Genomic DNA, 24,467 nt, shown 5'->3' with positions numbered 1-24,467 from the left:
ATCTGCCAATAAATAAGTTGTGTCACCCTATTACTCAGCCTCAATTTGCTCACAATGGAGATGGTGATAACAGTACCAACCTCGGGGCGGAGCAAGATGGCGGAATAGGAACAGCTCCAGTCTCCAACTCCCAGCGGGAGCGACACAGGAGACCGGTGATTTCTGCATTTTCAACTGAGGTACTGGGATCATCTCACTAGGGAGTGCCGGACAATCGGTGCTGGTCAGCTGCTGCAGCCTGACCAGCGAGAGCTGAAGCAGGGCGAGGCATCGCCTCACCTGGGAAGCGCAAGGGGGAAGGGAATCCCTTTTCCTAGCCAGGGGAACTGAGACACACAACACCTGGAAAATCGGGTAACTCCCACCCCAATACCACGCTTTAAGCAAACGGGCACACCAGAAGAATATATCCCTCACCTGGCCGGGAGGGTCCCACGCCCACGGAGCCTCCCTCATTATTAACACAGCAGTCTGCGGCGATCTAACCGCAAGGCAGCAGCAAGGCTGGGGGAGGGGCGCCCGCCATTGCTGAGGCTTAAGTAGGTAAACAAAGCCGCTGGGAAGCTCGAACTGGGTGGAGCTCACAGCAGCTCAAGGAAACCTGCCTGTCTCTATAGACTCCACCTCTGGGGGCAGGGCACAGCTAAAAAAACAACAGGGGAAGCAGCAGAGGCCTGAGCAGACGCGAACGACTCTGTCTGACAGCTTTGAAGAGAGCAGTGGATCTCCCAACACAGAGGTTGAGATCTGAGAACGGACAGACTGCCTGCTCAAGTGGGTCCCTGACCCCTGAGTAGCCTAACTGGGAGACATCCCCCACTAGGGGCAGTCTGACACCCCACACCTCACAGGGTGGAGTACACCCCTGAGAGGAAGCTTCCAAAGTAAGAATCAGACAGGTACACTCGCTGTTCAGCAATATTCTATCTTCCGCAACCTCTGCTGCTGATACCAAGGCAAACAGGGTCTGGAGTGGACCTCAAGCAATCTCCAACAGACCAACAGACAGTCCTTCTGACTGTCAGAAGGAAAACTATCAAACAGGAAGGACACCTATACCAAAACCCCATCAGTACGTCACCATCATCAAAGACCAGAGACAGATAAAACCACAAAGATGGGGAAGAAGCAGGGCAGAAAAGCTGGAAATTCAAAAAATAAGAGCGCATCTCCCCCTGCAAAGGAGCGCAGCCCATCGCCAGCAATGGATCAAAGCTGGTCAGAGAATGACTTGGACGAGAGGAGAGAAGAAGGCTTCAGTCCATCAAACTTATCAGAGCTAAAGGAGGAATTACGTACCCAGCGCAAAGAAACTAAAAATCTTGAAAAAAGAGTGGAAGAATTGACAGCTAGACTGATTAATGCAGAGAAGATCATAAACGAAATGACAGAGATGAAAACCATGACACGAGAAATACGTGACAAATGCACAAGCTTCAGTAACCGACTCGATCAACTGGAAGAAAGAGTATCAGCGATTGAAGATCAAATGAATGAAATGAAGCGAGAAGAGAAACCAAAAGAAAAAAGAAGAAAAAGAAATGAGCAAAGCCTGCAATAAGTATGGGATTACGTAAAAAGACCAAATCTACGTCTGATTGGGGTGCCTGAAAGTGAGGGGAAAATGGAACCAAGTTGGAAAACACTCTTCAGGATATCATCCAGGAGAACTTCCCCAACCTAGTAGGGCAGGCCAACATTCAAATTCAGGAAATACAGAGAACGCCACAAAGATACTCCTCCAGAAGAGCAACTCCAAGACACATAATTGCCAGATTCACCAAAGTTGAAATGAAGGAAAAAATCTTAAGGGCAGCCAGAGAGAAAGGTCGGGTTACCCACAAAGGGAAGCCCATCAGACTAACAGCAGATCTCTCGGCAGAAACTCTACAAGCCAGAAGAGAGTGGGGGCCAATATTCAACGTTCTTAAAGAAAAGAATTTTCAACCCAGAATTTCATATCCAGCCAAACTAAGTTACATCAGTGAAGGAGAAATAAAATCCTTTACAGAGAAGCAAATGCTTAGAGATTTTGTCACCACCAGGCCTGCCTTACAAGAGACCCTGAAGGAAGCCCTAAACATGGAAAGGAACAACCGGTACCAGCCATTGCAAAAACATGCCAAAATGTAAAGACCATCGAGGCTAGGAAGAAACTGCATCAACTAACGAGCAAAATAACCAGTTAATATCATAATGGCAGGATCAAGTTCACACATAACAATATTAACCTTAAATGTAAATGGACGAAATGCTCCAATTAAAAGACACAGACTGGCAAACTGGATAAAGAGTCAAGACCCATCAGTCTGCTGTATTCAGGAGACCCATCTCACATGCAGAGACATACATAGGCTCAAAATAAAGGGATGGAGGAAGATCTACCAAGCAAATGGAGAACCAAAAAAAAGCAGGGGTTGCAATCCTAGTCTCTGATAAAACAGACTTTAAACCATCAAAGATCAAAAGAGACAAAGAACGCCATTACATAATGGTAAAGGGATCAATTCAACAGGAAGAGCTAACTATCCTAAATATATATGCACCCAATACAGGAGCACCCAGATTCATAAAGCAAGTCCTTAGAGACTTACAAAGAGACTTAGACTCCCATACAATAATAATGGGAGACTTCAACACTCCACTGTCAACATTAGACAGATCAACGAGACAGAAAGTTAACAAGGATATCCAGGAATTGAACTCATCTCTGCACCAAGTGGACCTAATAGACATCTATAGAACTCTCCACCCCAAATCAACAGAATATACATTCTTCTCAGCACCACATCGCACTTATTCCAAAATTGACCACATAATTGGAAGTAAAGCACTCCTCAGCAAATGTAAAAGAACAGAAATTATAACAAACTGTCTCTCAGACCATAGTGCAATCAAACTAGAACTCAGGACTAAGAAACTCAATCAAAACCGCTCAACTACATGGAAACTGAACAACCTGCTCCTGAATGACTACTGGATACATAACGAAATGAAAGCAGAAATAAAGATGTTCTTTGAAACCAATGAGAACAAAGATACAACATACCAGAATCTCGGACACATTTAAAGCGGTGTGTAGAGGGAAATTTATAGCACTAAATGCCCACAAGAGAAAGCAGGAAAGATCTAAAATGGACACTCTAACATCACAATTAAAAGAACTAGAGAGGCAAGAGCAAACACATTCAAAAGCTAGCAGAAGGCAAGAAATAACTAAGATCAGAGCAGAACTGAAGGAGATAGAGACACAAAAAACCCTCCAAAAAATCAATGAATCCAGGAGTTGGTTTTTCGAAAAGATCAACAAAATTGACAGACCGCTAGCAAGACTAATAAAGAAGAAAAGAGAGAGGAATCAAATAGATGCAATAAAAAATGATAAAGGGGATATCACCACCGACCCCACAGAAATACAATCTACCATCAGAGAATACTATAAACACCTCTACGCAAATCAACTAGAAAATCTAGAAGAAATGGATAAGTTCCTGGACACTTACACTCTCCGAAGACTAAACCAGGAGGAAGTTGAATCCCTGAATAGACCAATAGCAGGTTCTGAAATTGAGGCAATAATTAATAGCCTACCAACCAAAAAAAGTCCAGGACCAGATGGATTCACAGCTGAATTCTACCAGAGGTTCAAGGAGGAGCTGGTACCATTCCTTCTGAAACTATTCCAATCAATAGAAAAAGAGGGAATCCTCCCTAACTCATTTTATGAGGCCAACATCATCCTGATACCAAAGCCTGGCAGAGACACAACAAAAAAAGAGAATTTTAGACCAATATCCCTGATGAACATCGATGCAAAAATCCTCAATAAAATACTGGCAAACCGGATTCAGCAGCACATCAAAAAGCTTATCCACCATGATCAAGTGGGCTTCATCCCTGGGATGCAAGGCTGGTTCAACATTCGCAAATCAATAAACGTAATCCAGCATATAAACAGAACCAAAGTCAAGAACCACATGATTACCTCAATAGATGCAGAAAAGGCTTTTGACAAAATTCAACAGCCCTTCATGCTAAAAATGCTCAATAAATTCGGTATTGATGGAACGTACCTCAAAATAATAAGAGCTATTTATGACAAACCCACAGCTAATATCATACTGAATGGGCAAAAACTGGAAAAATTCCCTTTGAAAACTGGCACAAGACAGGGATGCCCTCTCTCACCACTCCTATTCAACATAGTGTTGGAAGTTCTGGCTAGGGCAATCAGGCAAGAGAAAGAAATAAAGCGTATTCAGTTAGGAAAAGAAGAAGTCAAATTGTCCCTGTTTGCAGATGACATGATTGTATATTTAGAAAACCCCATCGTCTCAGCCCAAAATCTCCTTAAGCTGATAAGCAACTTCAGAAAAGTCTCAGGATACAAAATTAATGTGCAAAAATCACAAACATTCTTATACACCAGTAACAGACAAACAGAGAGCCAAATCAGGAATGAACTTCCATTCACAATAGCTTCAAAGAGAATAAAATACCTAGGAATCCAACTTACAAGGGAGGTAAAGGACCTCTTCAAGGAGAACTACAAACCACTGCTCAGTGAAATCAAAGAGGACACAAACAAATGGAAGAACATACCATGCTCATGCATAGGAAGAATCAATATTGTGAAAATGGCCATACTGCCCAAGGTTATTTAGATTCAATGCCATCCCCATCAAGCTACCAATGAATTTCTTCACAGAATTGGAAAAAACTGCTTTAAAGTTCATATGGAACCAAAAAAGAGCCCGCATTGCCAAGACAATCCTAAGTCAAAACGACAAAGCTGGAGGCGTCACGCTACCTGACTTCAAACTATACTACAAGGCTACAGTAACCAAAACAGCATGGTACTGGTACCAAAACAGAGATATAGACCAATGGAACAGAACAGAGTCCTCAGAAATAATACCACACATCTACAGCCATCTGATCTTTGACAAACCTTAGAGAAACAAGAAATGGGGAAAGGATTCCCTATTTAATAAATGGTGCTGGGAAAATTGGCTAGCCATAAGTAGAAAGCTGAAACTGGATCCTTTCCTTACTCCTTATACGAAGATTAATTCAAGATGGATTAGAGACTTAAATGTTAGACCTAATACCATAAAAACCCTAGAAGAAAACCTAGGTAGTATCATTCAGGACATAGGCATGGGCAAGGACTTCATGTCTAAAACACCAAAAGCAATGGCAGCAAAAGCCAAAATTGACAAATGGGATCTCATTAAACTAAAGAGCTTCTGCACAGCAAAAGAAACTACCATCAGAGTGAACAGGCAACCTACAGAATGGGAGAACATTTTTGCAATCTACTCATCTGACAAAGGGCTAATATCCAGAATCTACAAAGAACTCAAACAAATATACAAGAAAAAACAAACAACCCCATCAAAAAGTGGGCAAAGGATATGAACAGACATTTCTCAAAAGAAGACATTCATACAGCCAACAGACACATGAAAAAATGCTCATCATCACTCGCCATCAGAGAAATGCAAATCAAAACCACAATGAGATACCATCTCACACCAGTTAGAACGGCAATCATTAAAAAATCAGGAAACAACAGGTGTTGGAGAGGATGTGGAGAAATAGGAACACTTTTACACTGTTGGTGGGACTGTAAACTAGTTCAACCATTATGGAAAACAGTATGGCAATTCCTCAAGGATCTAGAACTAGAGGTACCATATGACCCAGCCATCCCACTACTGGGTATATACCCAAAGGATTATAAATTATTCTACTACAAAGACACATGCACACGTATGTTTATTGCAGCACTATTCACAATAGCAAAGACTTGGAATCAACCCAAATGTCCATCTGTGACAGACTGGATTAAGAAAATGTGGCACATATACACCATGGAATACTATGCAGCCATAAAAAAGGATGAGTTTGCGTCCTTTGTAGGGACATGGATGCAGCTGGAAACCATCATTCTTAGCAAACTATCACAAGAAGAGAAAACCAAACACCGCATGTTCTCACTCATAGGTGGGAACTGAACAATGAGATCACTTGGACTCAGGAAGGGGAACATCACACACTGGGGCACATCATGGGGAAGGGGGACGGGGGAGGGATTGCATCGGGGAATTATACATGATATAAATGATGAATTGATGGGTGCTGACGAGTTGATGGGTGCAGCACACCAACATGGCACAAATATACATATGTAACAAACCTGCATGTTATGCACATGTACCCTAGAACTTAAAGTATAATAAAAATAAATAAATAAAAAATAAAAATAAATAAATAAAATATATATATATATATAAAAAAAAACAGTACCAACCTCATAGAGATCACTGTGAGAATTAAATGAGTTAATACATATAAAATGCTTAGAACAGTGTCCACACACACTATGTGCTATGTAAGTTTCAACTATTATTACCATTATCAATATTCTCTGGAAAATCTGAATAACCTAGAGAAAAAAAAAATTAGTACTGGGGACTCTCCCAAAATAAAAGCTGCCTCATCACTTGATCACCTTATAACTGTGCCCCAGCCCGATGCGGTGGCTCACGCCTGTAATCCCAGCACTTTGGGAGGCAAAGGCAGGCGGATCACGAGGTCAGGAGTTCAAGAGCAGCCTGACCAACATGATGAAACCCCATTGCTACAAAAAAAATACAAAAATTAGCCAGGCGTGGTGGCACACACATGTAGTCCCAGCTACTCGGGAGGCCGAGGCAGGAGACTCACTGGAACCCAGGAGGCGGAGGCTGAGTGAGCCGAGATCACGCCACTGCACTCCAGCCTGAGCAACAAGAGCAAGACCCTATCTCAAAAAAAAAGCCCCAGGGTAAACAAGCCATGCAACACACACACAGCTACTAATTTATTTTGTTTTGTTTTGTTTTTGAGACAGGGTCTGATTTGGTCGTCTAGGCTGGAGTGCAGTAGTGCAAATCTGAGCTCACTGCAATCTCTGCCTGTCAACGTCGGCTCAGTGCAACCTCCACTATCCTCCCGCATCAGCCTTCCTAGTAACTGGGACTACAAGTGTGTGCCACCATGCCTAGCTAATTTTTGTAATTTCTTTTTGTAGAGACGAATTTTTGTCATGTTGCCCAGGCTGGTCTCAAACTTCTGAGCTCAAGTGATATGCCCACCTTGGCCTCCCAAAGTGGTGGGATCACAGGCGTGAGCCACCATGCCCAGTCTGCTTAATGTTTTAATATGAGTTATTAGACTCCAATTTGAAAGGGAGGGGCCAAACAAGCTAATAAAAAACAAACACAAACATAGAGGGAATAGGAAAACGTAAACAAACAAAAGGGATTACCTGACAGATATAATAAGATGTTGCATTTATTGCATTCATAAAACAAGATTAGAAATTTTAAAAGACAACCTGAGAAGAAATAACTTTTTAGAATTTAAACACGATAATCTAAATAAAATTTCTACTTTTCACCTATTGTTTTAATAGGTACTGATGAGCTGGGCGTGGTGGCCCATGCCTATCATCCCAGCACTTTGAGGGGCTGAGGCAGGAGGACTCCTGGAGCCCAGGGTTCAAGACCAGCCTGGGCAACAAAGTGAGACCCTTTTCTCTTAAAAAAAAAAAAAAAAAAAAACTAATGATGATTCTTTCCTAAATTGTTATTACTGTGATGGCTGCCAAATGATGAAACCCCGTTGCTACAAAAAAAATACAATAATTAGCCAGGCGTGGTGGCACACACCTGTAGTCCCAGCTACTCGGGAGGCCGAGGCAGGAGACTCACTGGAACCCAGGAGGCAGAGGCTGAGTGAGCCGAGATCACGCCACTGCACTCCAGCCTGAGCAACAAGAGCAAAACCCTATCCACCCTGGGCAATCCAGCCTGGGCAACAGAGCGAGACTCTGTCTCAAAAAAAAAAAAAAAAAAAAAAGAGAGAGAGAAAACTTCCTTGCAGTATAAGTATAATGCAATTAATAAATGTAGAAAGAATGCTAGAATTAGAAAGTCTTCATCTGGTATGATCTCAGCTCACCATAACCTCTGCCTCCCAGGTTCAAGCCATTCTCCTGCCTCAACCTCCCGAGTAGCTGGGACTACAGGCACACGCCACCATGCCTGGCTAATTTTTGTATTTTTAGTAGAGACAGGGTTTCACTACGTTGGCCAGGCTGGTCTCGAACTCCTGACCTTGTGATCCTCCCATCTCGACCTCCCAAAGTGCTGGGATTACAGGCATAAACCACCGCGCCAGGCCTTTTCTCACTATTTATTCACACATTTATGTATTTACATCCCTATGTACTCGTGGATTTCTATTTTATTCAGTGGCAATTTTATTCAATACTCAATGTATACCAGTTTGGGCTAGGGGAAGACTCATCAAATTTGTTTCTTCAAAGTTGTTTTATATCTCCATGATTCTTTAGGATTCTTCTCACTTTTTTGCTCATAAAGATGTTCCATGTTCATATCGTACTAGCCTGTGCAAGTCCTAGAGTCAGCCATTTCTCCAAGGAGCTTAATTTCTTTTCATAGAGAATAGTATTAAGAAATAAAGATCTGGATTTTGGTGTGCTCATTGCTACTAGAGAAATACTGCTTCTACGCTCTCTTAAATAGAGTTAGGAAACATATGAATAGACAAACACCCCCGCACACTTGCATGTATATTGATCCTATAATATCCTGTCTAGTTAAATGTATGTAGTTAGAATCCATGGACACAGATATATAGATACATCATAAATGTGTATGAATACCTCTAATCACAATCCAACACAACACAATTCATTCTATTCTTCTCCTTTCCATATTTGTAACCCTTTTCTCCGTCGGTGAGAAATGGGTTATTGTCCTCAATAACCCTGGCATTATTGTCCTAAATATTTTTACTTATCTGCTTAGGCTTTCTGTCTGTAACCCAACTCCCAACTGCACCAACCATCTCCTTGCTCAGCTGCCTCTTTGTTCAGTCCCTAACCACACCAGAGATACCTTGCTTGGCCACCTCCTCAGTCAACCCCCAGTGTTACAGCCTTTAATGGCCAAGTACCTCTTTCATTTCTCATACAAGTGAGTCCCAAGATTCAAGTCAACTCAGGAAGGTTGATATACGACCATTTTCAGCTGCTCAGGACCCACAGACCCATAATCATCACACCACCTTCCACTCTTCAAACTTAATGTGGGTTAGCATAATGGTTACAGCTCTCCCACTTGCCCTTGGTCAAGATCCCTCTGTTTTACCCAGAGAGATCCCCAATTCTAAACATCGCAGAGAGAATTAGGAGTGATGGTACCCATTCCCTTTCTGCCCGGAAGACACTGAACCCATTATGCAAATAAAAACACCCAATTCCCAGAATTCTGCAGAGATTAGCTTTGCAAATTCATACAAAATAAATCTTTGTACGTGGTATTTTCTCCAATACCAGGGCCTGCATAACTAGAAAGGTCCCACAAGATTTATAATGGGGGGCACCTTTCCCTCCACCTATTCCCAAAATAGCTGTCAGGTTCTACTAGTACAAAACAGGAAAAAGCAAGGCACCCCTTTGCATGACATTTACCATATTAAAAAGTCATTTGTCTGTTGGTCTCCAGTCTCTAGACTCTAAGCTCCTTGAATGCAAGTGCTATGTAATTTTTCATCTATGCAGCCCCAGCGTTTGTTTGTGTGTGGGTTTTTGGGGTTTTTTGTTTTTTTACTTTTTATTTTTATTTTTGAGACGGAGTTTCACTCTTGTTGCCCAGGCTGGAGTGCAATGGCACGATCTCAGCTCACCACAACCTCCGCCTCCCGGGCTCAAGCGATTCACCCACCTCAGCCTCCTGAGTAGCTGGGATTACAGGCCCTGTCACCACACCCAGCTAATTTTGTATTTTTAGTAGAGGTGGGGTTTCTCTATTTTGGTCAGGCTGATCTCGAACTCCCAACCTCAGCTGATCCGCCCACTTCGGCCTCCCAAAATGCTGGGATTACAGGCATGAGCCACCCACCGGGCCTTGTTTTGTTTTTTAAATAGGATCTCACTCTGTCAACCAGGCTGGAGTGAAGTGATACCATCACAGTTCATTGCAGCCTCAACCTCCCATGGCACTACGCTATCGTGGACACTGTAATTTTTGTAAAGTTTCCCTTGAAACTCTATTTCCTTCTTCCTCTTTCTATTCCAGGACTCAATATTATTTACCAATGCACTTTGTATGCTTCAGATGTTTTGTCTTAGTAATTCCAGGTTTCTGCCATAGTCAGTGCATTGATGGAAATCAAGGGACAGTCTTGGGATATCTTAGAAAATGACCATTGTAGAGATTTTGTTTTTCAAAAGTCAAGTGCTCTTTCAAGGGCTACCAGGACTCCACACAGAGGACCTCCTTTCACAAGAATCTTTTTGATTAAGGACACACCAGAAATCTCTCCTTAAGCCAGTATTTCTTGGAAACTTTTCCTTGCTGCACTGGTTCCATATCCATGACTGCTTTACTAGAAGAACTTGCCTGATGGGTCTCATAAATCCATCAGAGCAAATCTTCACCCGCAACTAAACACCAACTTTGGGCAGCAACTTCAAACCACAGGATGAGTATTTCTAAAATGAGGTGTATCTACTCTTCCTTGCTCAAAACTGGAAAGCTCTCTCATTAAAATAAGCTCTTCCAGTTCCCTGAATGCACCCTGATGCAAAGTGATTATCCTCAAGGATTGATCTTGCAGGTTATTCACAATGGGGATTTTCATCTAAACTCTCCTCACAGCCATGCTTGACACTGGGTTTCAACCTCACCCAAATGCACTTCCTTCTTACTCTGAGACTCAGGGGCATCAAATACTTTACTATCCCATCCCCTGGTCAGGATATTAGGGATTTCCTTCCCTTCCTTTTTCAGCTATTTGAGTTTAACCAAGCTTACAAGAAGTAGATAATACTATAAATAAATACTGTACTATATATAAATAAATAACTATAGTGTATATGCTGCATGTACTATATATATACCACACATACTATAAACTATATATAGTATATATAGTATAAACTAGATATAGTATATACTAAATATAGCATATATTATTATTATATAGTATTATATAGTATATACTATATATTATTATTTTATTTAATGTTTAATTTAATATTTTATTAAATATTTATTTAATATAACAATTTATTATATAGTATATGCTATATATTATTATATAGTATTATATAATATATACTTTATGATATATACTATATACTATAATACTACATATATACTCTATATAATATATAATACTATATATAATACTATAATATATAGTATATAGTGTATGTTATAAATATAGTATATACTAAATATAGTATATACTATATATAATACTATATTATATATATAATATATATATTATATTTATATTATACTATATATAATACTATATTATATAGTATATACTATATATAATACTATATTATTTACTATATAGTAGCTAATACTATAACATATAAAGAAAGCATAAAGACAGTTGGAAAGATGAGAAGCTTCTCAATTCTTTTTATACACTAGCATTACCCCAATACCAAACACAAAAAGAAAAACTACTGTCTACATTTACAGAGAACCACAAATACAAAAATCCTAGTGAAACACTGGCACGTCAAATCCAGGGATATATTATGAACATAATATATCACAACAAGTAGGGCTTAGGCCAAAAATATGAAGATGGTTTACCCTTAGAAAATGAACTATTTTTTCTGAGGGCTCTGTTCTGTTACATTGGTCTATATTTCTGTTTTGGTACCAGTACCATGCTGTTTTGGTTATTGTAGCCTTGCAGTATAAAGTCAGGTAGCGTGATACCTCCAGCTTTGTTCTTTTGGCTTAGGATTGTCTTGGCAATGTGGGGTCTTTTTTGGTTCCATATGAACTTTAAAGCAGTTTTTTCCAATTCTGTGAAGAAAGTCATTGGTAGCTTAATGGGGATGGCATTGAATCTATAAATTACCTTGGGCAGTATGGCCATTTTCACGATATTGATTCTTCCTATCCATGAGCATGGTATGTTCTTCCATTTGTTTGTGTCCTCTTTTATTTCACTGAGCAGTGGTTTGCAGTTCTCCTTGAAGAGGTCCTTTACATCCTTTGTAAGTTGGATTCCTAGGTATTTTATTCTCTTTGAAGCTATTGTGAATGGGAGTTCCTTCGTGATTTGGCTCTCTGTTTGTCTGTTACTGGTGTATAAGAATGTTTGTGATTTTTGCACATTGATTTTGTATCCTGAGACTTTTCTGAAGTTGCTTATCAGCTTAAGGAGATTTTGGGCTGAGACGATGGGGTTTTCTAAATATACAATCATGTCATCTGCAAACAGGGACAATTTGATTTCTTCTTTTCCTAACTGAATACGCTTTATTTCTTTCTCTTGCCTGATTGCCCTAGCCAGAACTTCCAACACTATGTTGAATAGGAGTGGTGAGAGAGGGCATCCCTGTCTTGTGCCAGTTTTCAAATACCACATATCTATAGCCATCTGATCTTTGACAAACCTGACAGAAACAACAAATGGGGAAAGGATTCCCTATTTAATAAATGGTGCTGGGAAAATTGGCTAGCCATAAGTAGAAAGCTGAAACTGGATCCTTTCCTTACTCCTTATATGAAAATTAATTCAAGATGGATTAGAGACTTAAATGTTAGACCTAATACCATAAAAACCCTAGAAGAAAACTTATGTAATACCATTCAGGACATAGGCATGGGCAAAGACTTCATGTCTAAAACACCAAAAGCAACGGCAGCAAAAGCCAAAATTGACAAATGGGATCTAATTAAACTAAAGAGCTTCTGCACAGCAAAAGAAACTACCATCAGAGTGAACAGGCAACCTACAGAATGGGAGAAAATTTTTGCAATCTACTCATCTGACAAAGGGCTAATATCCAGAACCTACAAAGAACTCAAACAAATATACAAGAAAAAAACAAACCACCCCATCAAAAAGTGGGGAAAGGATATGAACAGACACTTCTCAAAAGAAGACATTAATGCAGCCAACACATGAAAAAATGCTCATCATCACTGGCCATCAGAGAAATGCGAATCAAAACCACAATGAGATACCATCTCACACCAGTTAGAATGGCAATCATTAAAAAATCAGGAAACAACAGGTGCTGGAGAGGATGTGGAGAAATAGGAACACTTTTACACTGTTGGTGGGACTGTAAACTAGTTCAACCATTGTGGAAAACAGTGTGGCGATTCCTCAAGGATCTAGAACTAGAAATACCATTTGACCCAGCCATCCCATTACCAGGGGTATACCCAAAGGATTATAAGTCATGCTGCTATAAAGACACATGCACACGTATTTTTATTAAGGCACTATTCACAATAGCAAAGACTTGGAATCAACCCAAATATCCATCAGTGACAGACTGGATTAAGAAAATGTGGCACATATACACCATGGAATACTATGCAGCCATAAAAAAGGATGAGTTCGTGTCCTTTGTAGGGACATGGATGCAGCTGGAAACCATCATTCTCAGCAAACTATTGCAAGAACAGAAAACCAAATACCGCATGTTCTCACTCATAGGTGGGAATTGAACAGTGAGATCACTTGGACACAGGAAGGGGAAGGGGAACATCACACACTGGGTCCTATTGTGGGGAGGGGGGAGGGGGAGGGATAGCATTGGGAGATATATCTAATGTAAATGACAAGTTAATGGGTGCAGCACACCAACATGGCACATGTATACATATGTAACAAACCTGCACGTTGTGCACATGTACCCTAGAACTTAAAGTATAATTTTTAAAAAAAAGAAAATGAACTATTTTAATTCAGAAAAAAATATATATTTCAATAAACGCAGGGAAAGCTTTTCACAGATTGTTTAGTCCTGATTTTTAAACTTTCTTAGCAAACTGGAAATGGATACAAGCGTTCTTAACTTTAAACATCAGAAATCTCCCACAAAATCATAGGTAATAGTGAAACATTAGAATCCTTCCCATTAAAATCAGAAACGAGAACTTGTTGTTATTGTTGTTGTTTTGTTTGTTTGTTTGAGATGGAGTCTCACTCTGTCGCCCAGGCCAGTGGTGCGATCTTGGCTCACTGCAACCTCCACCACCCAGGCTCAAGTGATTCTCCTGCCTCAGCCTTCCAAGTAGCTGGGATTACAGGCGCTTGCCACCACACCCAGCTAATTCTTGTATTTTTTAGTAGAGACAGAGTTTTGCCATGTTGCCCAGGCTGGTCTCAAACTACTGACCTCAGGTGATCCACCTGCCTTGGCCTCCCAAAGTGCTGGGATCTCAGGGGCAAGCCACCATGCCTAGCCAAGAGACCTTGTTTTTAATACTGTATTTTTTTTTTTAAATCATAGCCAATGCAATGAGGTAGGAAATAGAGACAGATGAAAGGTATAGATGGATACCAAAGAGAAAAGGAAAAAGTGTCAATATGATTGTCTACCTAAAATATCCATACACAAGCAAAATAGTCATAAACAAAGGAAATAATGATAAGCAATTATGACTAATAAGAGTTCAGCAAGGTGACCACACACAAGGACAACAAAAACAATAAAAACGAACATATGAAGCAATTTCCAATCTAATTATAAGTCAAAGAAACGTAAATTAAAACAATGCCTAACAAATTATTATGATTTTTAAAATTTATTTCTACAATCTTTTAGGAAGAGATTTGGCAATAGAAACTAGAAAAAGATCCATGCTTTTGCCTTCTGCTGAAACTCTTTCCTTAAGAAAATATTCCAACACATATAAAAAGACTTTTTTTTTAACTTTTTTTTTTTTTTTGAGACAAGGTGTCACTATGTTGCCCAGGTTAAACTCAAACTCCTGGACTCAAGCAGTCTTCCCACCTCAGCCTCACAAAATGCTGGGATTACAGGCATGAGCCACCATGCCTGGCTGACAAACTGTTTTGTAGAAAATTCTGGAAAAATAAAAAATAAATGCCCAACAATAGAGGGAAAGAGTTAACCAGAGAATTGGCTTGACCAGGTGCAGTGGCTCATGCCTGTAATCCCTGCACTTTGGAAGGCTGAGGTGGGTGGATCACGAAGTCAGGAGTTCAAGACCAGCCTGGCCAATATGATGAAACCCCATCCATCTCTACTAAAAATACAAAAAAATTAGCCGGGCATGGGGGCAGACACCTATAATTCCAGCTACTCAGGAGGCTGAGGCAGGAGAATTGCTTGAACCCAGGAGGCGGAGGTTGCAGTGAGCCGAGATGGTGCCACTGCACTCCAGCCTGGGTGACAGCGCGAGACTCTGTCTTAACAACAACAAAAAAGAATTGGCTTAAATATTTTTTATCATTAAAAGATCTTTTTGAAGTCTTTGTACTAATAGTGAAATCTTATAAATAACAAATGAAAAATCAAAACAAATTTTACACTCAATATAACAACTACATAAAAGTGCATTTGGATAAAAGTGTCATAAGAAGTATAGAGTAATTAAGAACTCAGGCTCTCAAATAGGAATTTGAGACTTCAGATTCCACCACTTTTTAGCTATATGACTTTAGCCGAATTACCTAAATTTGCTTCCATTTCCTTACCTGTAAAATAGGATTTAGTAATAGTAGATACCTCACAGGTTGCAATAAGGGCAAACGAATTAATACCTGCAAAGGTCTATGAATAGCCATATTAATATAGTGAGCCACCAATAAATATTAATAATCATGAAACAGTAAAGTGCTAACAGGGATTGTGTTGAGGTGATAAGATTATAGGCATTTTCATCCCTGTTTTCTAAATTTTCTATAATGTCATTATTCTTGTGTTATAATCAAAATAAATATTTTAACATCTTAAAAATTATTTTTAAATGAAGCCTTGTTTCTAATGCAGTTAGACTCCCTCCTCTTGCCTATAATCCTAATTCCATTCCCTTCCACTCATACAGAATCTGGTTCCACCCATTCTCTTCCTTTGTGTTATCTCAAACTCCTCCACTGATTCACTAAATAATAAGATTCCTAAGTGGAATATTTACTCTTTCTCTTTCTGTCGTAATTCTTAAGGGAAAAAAATTTTATGTTCGCTTTCTCTGATTCTAATAACCCATTCGCTCTTCAGTATATTATAATCTGAATTCTTTTTCTATTATGTCATTCTAACAATGTTCGTAATTTCTTAATGTCCAAAGTTAATCAATCTTATTTTTACTTTGTTTTTGGAGACAGGCTCTCATTTTGTCACCCAGACTGGAATGCAGTGGCGTGATCATAGCTCACTGGAACCTTGAACTCCCAGGCTCAACTGATCTTCGCATCTCTCCCAGGTAGCTAGGACTACAGGCACACGCTACCACACTGGGCTAATTTTTCTTTTTTGTATAGGCAGAGTCTTGCTATGTTGCCCAGGCTGATGACAAACTCCTGGCCTCAAGAAATCCTCTTGCCTGCTGGGTGTGGTGGCTCATGCCTGTAATCCTAGCACTTTGGGAGGCCAAGGTGGGCCGAACACTTGAGGTCAGGAGTAGGGGACCAGCCTGGCCAACATGGCGAAACCCCTTCTCAATTAAAAATACAAAACTTAAATTAAAAAAAAAAAAAAAAAACAAGAAGGAAAAAAAATTAACCGGGTGTGGTGGCATGCTCCCAGAATTCCAGCTACTGGGAGGCTGAGGCACAAGAATCACTTAAGCCCAGGGGGCCGAGTTTGCAGCGAGCTGAGATTGCACCACTGCACTCCAGCCTGGATGATGGAGTGAGACTCTGTCTCAAAAAAAAAAAAAAAAAAAACCTCCTGCCTCAGCCTCCCAAAGTGCTGGGATTACAGGTAGTGCCACTGCACAACGCCCATCAGAGATGATTTAACACTGCTGGTCACTCTCTCCTCAACATTCTCTTTCTTGTCCTATCACATTTAGAAAGGAAGGTATGAGAAGTGGGAGGAAGCAGAGGTTTTAGAATTGCCTGTGCTGGAAACTGGAAGCTGGTGTCTGCATGTGTGTGAGATCAGATCAGATCAGATCAGAAGCTATAAACTGCAGAACCAATCCAGAAATGGGAACAGGTGTGGTCAAGTAAAGTGGCTGGGAAAATCCAAAGAGGAAATCAGAAAGCAATGTGAGACACAGAAGAAAAGAACATTCTGAGTCTGAAGGGGAAAAGTCTTCAAACCCAGACAAAATTCTGTGGAAGCCCTGTGACCTCTTCAGCTGAGTTTTATTCTCAAATTTCAGTGTGTGGAATATTTTATTCACATTATACCTTAAGGACACTTTCTTATGCTCCTCAATACCAGTGTCTCAGACTTACCTTTTTCTTTTCTGACTGGTCTTTCTCCCATTTAATCATCCAGGCTTCCTTCTATTTATCAAACGTGTATTTATTGACTGACCACCGTAAGCCAGGTATTGTGGTATGACATGAAGGTAACCAATAAACAAGATATAGTCTTTGCCCTCAAGAACTCATCTTATTGACATCTTTTTCACTGATTACCTCTTGTCAATGTTTCCCAAGATTCTTGCCTTGACTTTCTTCTCCCATTCACACCCACAGGGCATCAATTGTCTCATATTACCAAGTGTCTCCCTGGCTTCTTCACCTGTTATCTCATACTGAAGATAGCCAACACTGGACATGCATTTGCCACCAAACCCAAAGAGATCATTATCAACACAGAAACTCCTGAGTCATCCATTAACCTTCCCATACTCACCACATAGATCCACAACCAAGTGGCAATTTTTAAAAATATCATCTAAAAACCTCTCAGAAGTGCAGTCTACTTTCTATTCTTTCTAATTCTACATTAATTCCAGTCCATCAGAACTTTGGAATGTTCTTCTAACTACCTACTTGTCATTCAGTAGCTCCCCCTTCCAGTTCATCGTAACTACTGATATCAGAATTATCTTTCTAAAAGGCAAATTTTATTTATTTCTACCCTCATTAAGATCCACCATTGATACTGTATCCATATGTTTTATCCCTACATTCTGGGCCTTTAGATGTCTTCTACGTATTTCTTCTTCATCTTCATCTCTCAACACCCTGCTGGCTGAATAGAACTCTTCATGCCTCTCAAACATAGGAAACAGTGGTCGTGCTCTGTACCTTTTTATGCCTAAAATGCTCTAACCTCATTCTTTCTTCAAATACTGACACCTTTCAATGTTAGCTCAAACATTACTTTTCCTATTAAGCCTTTCCCATCTCCTCTAAACAGAATTGTGCTATCTTTACACTGAGCTCTGTATTCAGAGTGTACTTCTATAAAGGAAGAATAGTGTGATTTTTATTCATTTAGGTAACCGTATACTATTCCTTTAGTTATCTGTCTCCATTACTGGAGTGAGCCTAAACCTAGAAGTAGGGATCATGTACTTTTCATTTTATTTTGTCCTGTATCTGGCACAATGGCCACCACAAGTCTTTGCTGAAAGAACAAATAACTCACAGACTAAACAATGAATGGAAAAAGAAACACTTTTCTTTTTCCATTCAAAGTGTGAATATTAGGACACAGCATGTATCTTCATGTATCTCAATATGTGAGAGGCTTGAGGAAAATAAAATGAAAGTTAAAGGAGAAAAGAGAAAAAAATCAGAACAAACTACTGGTGTGCACAGAAAACAAAGCTGACATCTAGGAAGGGAGGCAGAGAATCAGAAATCTAAGTAACATCTGCAAGGAGTCCAGTGGAGCAAGAAATTTACGAATCTCATGAAATCTTCGTAATTTGTCTCTTCAAAACAAGTTTCATCACTTTATCATCTCAATAAAGACATAGCTATACACAGTTTAGTTCCCAGGGAAAGTGGAAAAAACTTACACTTGGCCAGCAAGGTGTTCGATCAAAAAATTTCCCAGAGTATATGGGTCTGATGCGATCTGGAGGTTCCACTCCTGATTCAATGTTTCCAGCCTCCTTTCTCTCTTCAGGTTGTTGGGCAAACTGGCATTGGGGAGGTTCTATCACCAAGCCCATTTGGGGCTCTGTATTCTTAGTCTCACCTGGCTCCTCGGCTTGGGTTAGTCCGATGTCCACCTCCACAAGAGGCTTAACCTCTGTGCTGGGTTTCATTACAACACAGGTAGGCTCTTTTTCCATTTCCTGTCTTGGTTCCATATCCAAAGCAGGCTTTCCCACTAACTGCTCTACCCTTTCAGAGCCACTAGCCAAAGGAGCTCTGCTGCTCCCTACAGCCTGTGGACTTCCACACACCCTGCCCAAAGGAGGCTGTATTATCCGTTCATGGGTATAACTTGCAAGAAGACTTTCATTTTCTAACCCCATTCTTCCTGGCAACAGAGAAGGTTTTGTTCCCTCTGAGGCTGAGACACTGCCCACTCCTAAACTACCCCTCTGCATGAGAGTCTTAGAAATATTCTGTCTTTCTGATCCCATTTCAAGCCCCTTGCTCAATGGAAATTTTGTTTCTGGTGATGTCATCCTTCCCTCACACTTATTACTAACCACAGGGCTCTCCCCGCATCGGGAATCTTCTTTTCCTAATCCCACTCTGATCCCCAACTCCATGGGAAATTTTGTTCCCATGATGACCCTCCTGTCTCCTAAATCATCCTTCCCTTCGTTGGGGTGTCCAATCTCCATGTTCAGGGACGATTTCTCCCCACTCTCATTTCTCCAAGAGCACTCATCTCTAAGGAGAAAACTGTACCTGGCTCGAGGGACGTTTCCAATCCCTTGAGGAACCCCACTCTCAGGAAAGAGCACAACCTCACTCGTACTTCCTGCCCGCTGCTTCCTGCCTGCCTCTTAACACCTAGCTGAGTTCACCGAGGAAAAGATGGAGTCTGTTTATCCGGTTACCTGGGAAACAGGGGCGGGACTTTGCGCTCAAGTCCTCCTTGGACAGATACCCCGGCACATCTCTCATTTCTGTCTCTCTCTCTCTCCTCTCTCTCTCTCTCTCTCACTGTCTCTCTCCCTCCCTCCCCTTTCTCTCCTCTCTCCCACTCTGCTCTCCCCTCCCCCTCTCTCTCTCCCTGTCTCTCCCTCTTTCTGTCCCTCTCTTGCCTTTCCTCTCTCCTTTCTCCCCCTCTCCCATCCCTCCTCCTCCTCCCCTCTATCCCTGCTTCCTCTCTCTTTTTCTTTGTTAGATTTGGAGGGCAAGAAAACTTGAGTGATGTGGCGTTGGGCGCTAGATCAAATGTTCACCAACTTCTCTGGTTTCCCAAGCAATGCAGTCCTTTTAGGATGGTTTCAACGATTGGCTTCTTCCTGGCCATTGGCCTCTTAATGTTGGTGATGATGAACAAATAAACTTTCTGGTGATGATCCCTTTTTTTAGGTCCTTCCTTGTCCAAGTACCTCCGCCCTGCATGTAGTTATTTTAGTACTAACAAACAACTGTAAATTCTAGAAATATTATATTTGACAACTGTGGCATAAAGACATCTTAAAGTCATTGAGAACATTTACACTTTAATAACTAGGCTTTAAATCACATTTAAAGTGCTTTTTTGTTTTTTGCTTCGTTTTGTTTTGTTTTTGAGGTGGAGTCTCCTTCTGTCGCCCAGGCTGGAGTGCAGTGGCACAATCTCGGCTCACTGCAACCTCTGCCTCCCGGGTCCAAGCGATTCTCCTGCCTTAACCTTCAGGGTGGCTGGGATTACAGGCATGTGCCACCAGGCTAGGCTAATTTTTGTATTTTTAGTAGAAACGGGGTTTCACCATGTTGGCCAGGCTGGTCTCAAACTCCTAACCTCAAGTGATCGACCCGCCTCAGCCTTCCAAAGTGCTGGGATTACAGACATGAGCCACTGCACCTGGCCTAAAGCAAATATTTTAAAGTTTGAGATATGCTACACAATAAGGCATATTGTATTTTAAAGATAATGGGGCAACTAAAACTTTATTGTTTTTAAGTAGGAGTTTTTTTTTTTTTAATTGGGGTTTCACCCCTCAGATTTTAATGAACGTATATTTGGTAAATATTTGTCATGTTCTACACATATAGGATATAAAACACCTAGCTTAGAATTTGAACTGAATTAGGCTGGGCATGGTGGCTCACACCTTTAATCCCAGCACTTTGGGAGGCTGAGGCAGGCGGATGACTTGAGGTCAGGAGTTTGAGACCAGCCTGGCCAACATCGTGAAACCCTGTCTCTACTAAAAATATAAAAATTAGCTGGGCATGGTGACTGGCGCCTTAATCCCAGCTACTCAGAAGGCTGAGGCAAGAGAATCACTTAAACCCGGAGGCAGAGGTTGCAGTGAGCCGAGATGGCGCCACGACACTCTAGCCTGAACAACAGAGTGAGACTCCAATAAAAAAAAAAAAAAAAAAGGCTGGGCACGGTGGTTCATGCCTGTAATTCCAGCACTTTGGGAGGTGGAGGCGGGTGGATCATGAGGTCAGGAGTTCGAGACCATCCTGGTCAACATGGTAAAGCCAAGTTTCTACTTAAAATACAAAATTAGCTGGACCTGGTGGCGGGCACCTGTAGTCCCAGCTACTTGGAAGGCTGAAGCAGGAGAATCGCTTGAACCTGGGAGGCGGAGGTTGCAGTAAGCCAAGATCACACCACTGCACTCCAGCCTGATGACAGGGTGAGATTCCATCTCAAAAAAAAAAAAAAAAAAAACAATTTGAAAAGAATTTACAGGATTCCAGAACTCTACGAAAACCCCTTAAAATCCAAAAATATTTTTTAGAAGTGTGTAAGAGTCTAGGCACAGTCACTCATACCTGTAATCCCAACACTTTGGGAAGCCAAGGCAGGAGAATTGCTTAACACCAAGAATTCAATTAGCCCAGCGTGGTGGCTCACATCTGTAATCTCAGCTATCTGAGAGGCTGAAGTGGGAGGATCACTTGAGCCCAGGAAGTCTACACTGCAGTGAGCCATCATTGCACCATTGTATGCCAGCGTGGGCAACAGAGTGAAAAACATAAATAAATAAATAAATAAATAAATAAATAAATAAATAAATAAATAAAGGTCCAGGAGTTCAAGACAAGTATGGGCAAAATACAGTGAGACCTGTCTCTACAAAAAATTTCGAAAATCAGCCAGGTATAGTGGTACATGCCTATAGTCCTAGCTACTCAGGAGGCTGAGGTGGGAGGATCACTTGAGCCCAGGAATTCAGGCTGTAGTGAGATATGATAATGCCACTGCACTCTAGCCTGGGTGATGGAGTGAGATCCTGTCTCAAAAAATAAAAATAAAAAATAAGGCCAGGTGCAGTGGCTCACACCTGTAATCCCAGCACTTTGGGAGGCCTAGGTGGGCAGACCATTTGAGGTCAGGAGTTCTAGACCAGCCTGACCAACATGGTGAAACTCTGTCTCTACTAAAAATACAAAAATTAGCTGGGCATGGTGGCCAGTGCTTGTAATCGCAGCTACTTGGGAGGCTGAGGCAGGAGAATCACTTGAACCCAGGAGGTAGAGGTTACAGTAAGCCAAGATCGCACCACTGCACTCCAGCCTGGGTGACAAGAGCGAAACTCCGTCTCAAAATAATAAATAAATAAATAATTAAAAGTGAGTAGGGTATACTAAGGAGGCCAAGGCAGGAGGATCACTTGAGTTCGAGACCAGCCTGGCCAACATGACGAAACCCCACCTCTACTAAAAATACAAAAATTAGCTGGGTGTGGTGATGCTCACTTGTAGTCTCAGCTACTCGGGAGGCTGAGGCAGGAGAATCACTTGAACCAGGGAGGCAGAGGTTTCAGTGAGCCGGGAGCACACCACTGCACTCCAGCCTGGATGACAGAACAAGACTTTGTCTCAAAAAAAAAAAAACCGGCCGGGCACGGTGGCTCAAGCCTGTAATCCCAGCACTTTGGGAGGCCGAGACGGGCGGATCAGGAAGTCAGGCGATCAAGACCATCCTGGCTAACACGGTGAAACCCCGTCTCTACTAAAAAAAAAAAAAAAAACCTAGCCAGGCGAGGTGGCGGGCGCCTATAGTCCCAGCTACTCGGGAGGCTGAGGCAGGAGAATGGCGTAAACCCGGGAGGCGGAGCTTGCAGTGAACTGAGATCTGGCCACTGCACTCCAGCCTGGGCGACAGAGTGAGACTCCATCTCAAAAAAAAAAAAAAAAAAAAAAAAGCCAAAAAACTATTTTCTACAACTTTCTAGAAGGCTAATATAAATATTATTCTCCTTAGTTCTTTTTTTATGGTGCCAAATTTAAATAGTTTTATTTAAGACATTGCATTTGCCATTTGCAATAGTGTTTATAAAGTGCAATGTTATTTCCTTCCACGAGCACATGTTCCATACTCAAGTATTGAGAATGCCCAAAAATTTACTATAGCAGCTCAATTTTTAAACTGCTACAAACAGTCATATTGTGACTATGAAGAAGTATCCCAAAGACAAAAGCTAACACACACAAAATAGGACAGCAGTGAGATCATCAGGACCAAAGCTCTGATCAAACTGTACCTAAAACTCACATAACTCTAGACTTACAGTTACACAGGCCAGTGTCCCTGTTTGACTCGCATTTTCTGTTAACTATAACTGAGACATCTTTATGTCTACCACACTTAACAGTCAACATCCCTTAAGACTTTATTTACAGAAAACTTTTCATGGCTGGTAAATACTCTTCTCTCTTTTCCTTTGAGCTCCTCCCAGTACCAAGAGTCTGAGTCACTCACCTTATCACTTCTCTCTCTCTCAGACATACACACATACAACAAACCTTTGTGGCATATTTGTGGTGTTTTACCTAACTTTCTGCCTTTCCCTTGGTTATAGCCCTGTCCCTGGTACAAGATAACATTTAACATTTGTTACACTGAATTGTGACTGTCAGTGCTTCTGTCTCCTCTTCCCCTGAAGACTGTTAGCTCCTGAGGGCCTGACAGTCCCTTGACTCAACTCCTCTCTACTTCAATGTTTTATGCTTTGACCCAAAAAGATGGGGCTTAGCAGGGAGAGAGGTGGAAGGCTGAAGGGCATCCATCCAAACTTGTTTACTAACATTTGTATGTTCCTCCCTAGTTAACTGCCTCTATGCCTTTGCTGGAGAGGGAGCCACCTAGGTTCCCTTCACCTGGAATGTCTATTTTCACACATTCCAAACTCAAGGTCAACTCTGAAAGGGGTAAGGGCTGTAATCAACTAGGAAAGGACATGTGGCAACTTTCTGAGATTATGGTAATGTTCTGTATCTCAGTAGGGATGTGGGTTACACAGGTATATACATTTGTCAAAACATGAAATTATACTCTTAAGATGCGTGCATTTATTTCATTTTATGGATATTTGACCTTTAAAAAGTTTCACATATTGAACTCTAGTAAATGGTATGCATGATGAAATGTTTAAAGGAATGTGTACACATGTTCATAATTTTGAAATGCATAAAGTGTTGATACATGGCTGGACATACGTGATAAAGTCAAGTGTAGTAAAGTGCTAATTGTAGAATCTGGGTGGTGGATATTTGGGTGTTCACAGTAAAATTACTTTGATTTTCTGAATGTTTGAAAATGT

General features: G+C 41.0%; 1 protein-coding gene across 2 annotated transcripts in view; it reads right to left on the bottom strand.

Annotated features, from left to right (window-relative positions):
• Positions 1-21,856, bottom strand: part of EFHB (EF-hand domain family member B) — a 69,426-nt gene extending 47,570 nt beyond the window's left edge. The window contains exons 1-2 of one of the 2 annotated variants that reach the window (XM_030938820.1): positions 21,694-21,856; positions 18,807-19,042 (exon numbers count right to left, since the gene is read on the bottom strand). In XM_030938820.1, the coding sequence (XP_030794680.1) occupies positions 18,807-19,042; positions 21,694-21,856 (399 nt within the window). Of the gene's footprint in view, positions 1-18,806; positions 19,795-21,693 lie in introns of those variants that run through there. The other variant, XM_030938816.1, reaches the window with a different exon arrangement.
• Between the last annotated feature and the right edge of the window lie 2,611 nt (positions 21,857-24,467).

The sequence above is a fragment of the Rhinopithecus roxellana genome, chromosome 1 (assembly GCF_007565055.1).
Source record: "Rhinopithecus roxellana isolate Shanxi Qingling chromosome 1, ASM756505v1, whole genome shotgun sequence".
Classification (NCBI taxonomy): Eukaryota; Metazoa; Chordata; class Mammalia; order Primates; family Cercopithecidae; genus Rhinopithecus; species Rhinopithecus roxellana.
Note: the sequence above shows the minus strand (reverse complement) of the source record. Positions and strands in the feature narration are given on the sequence as shown.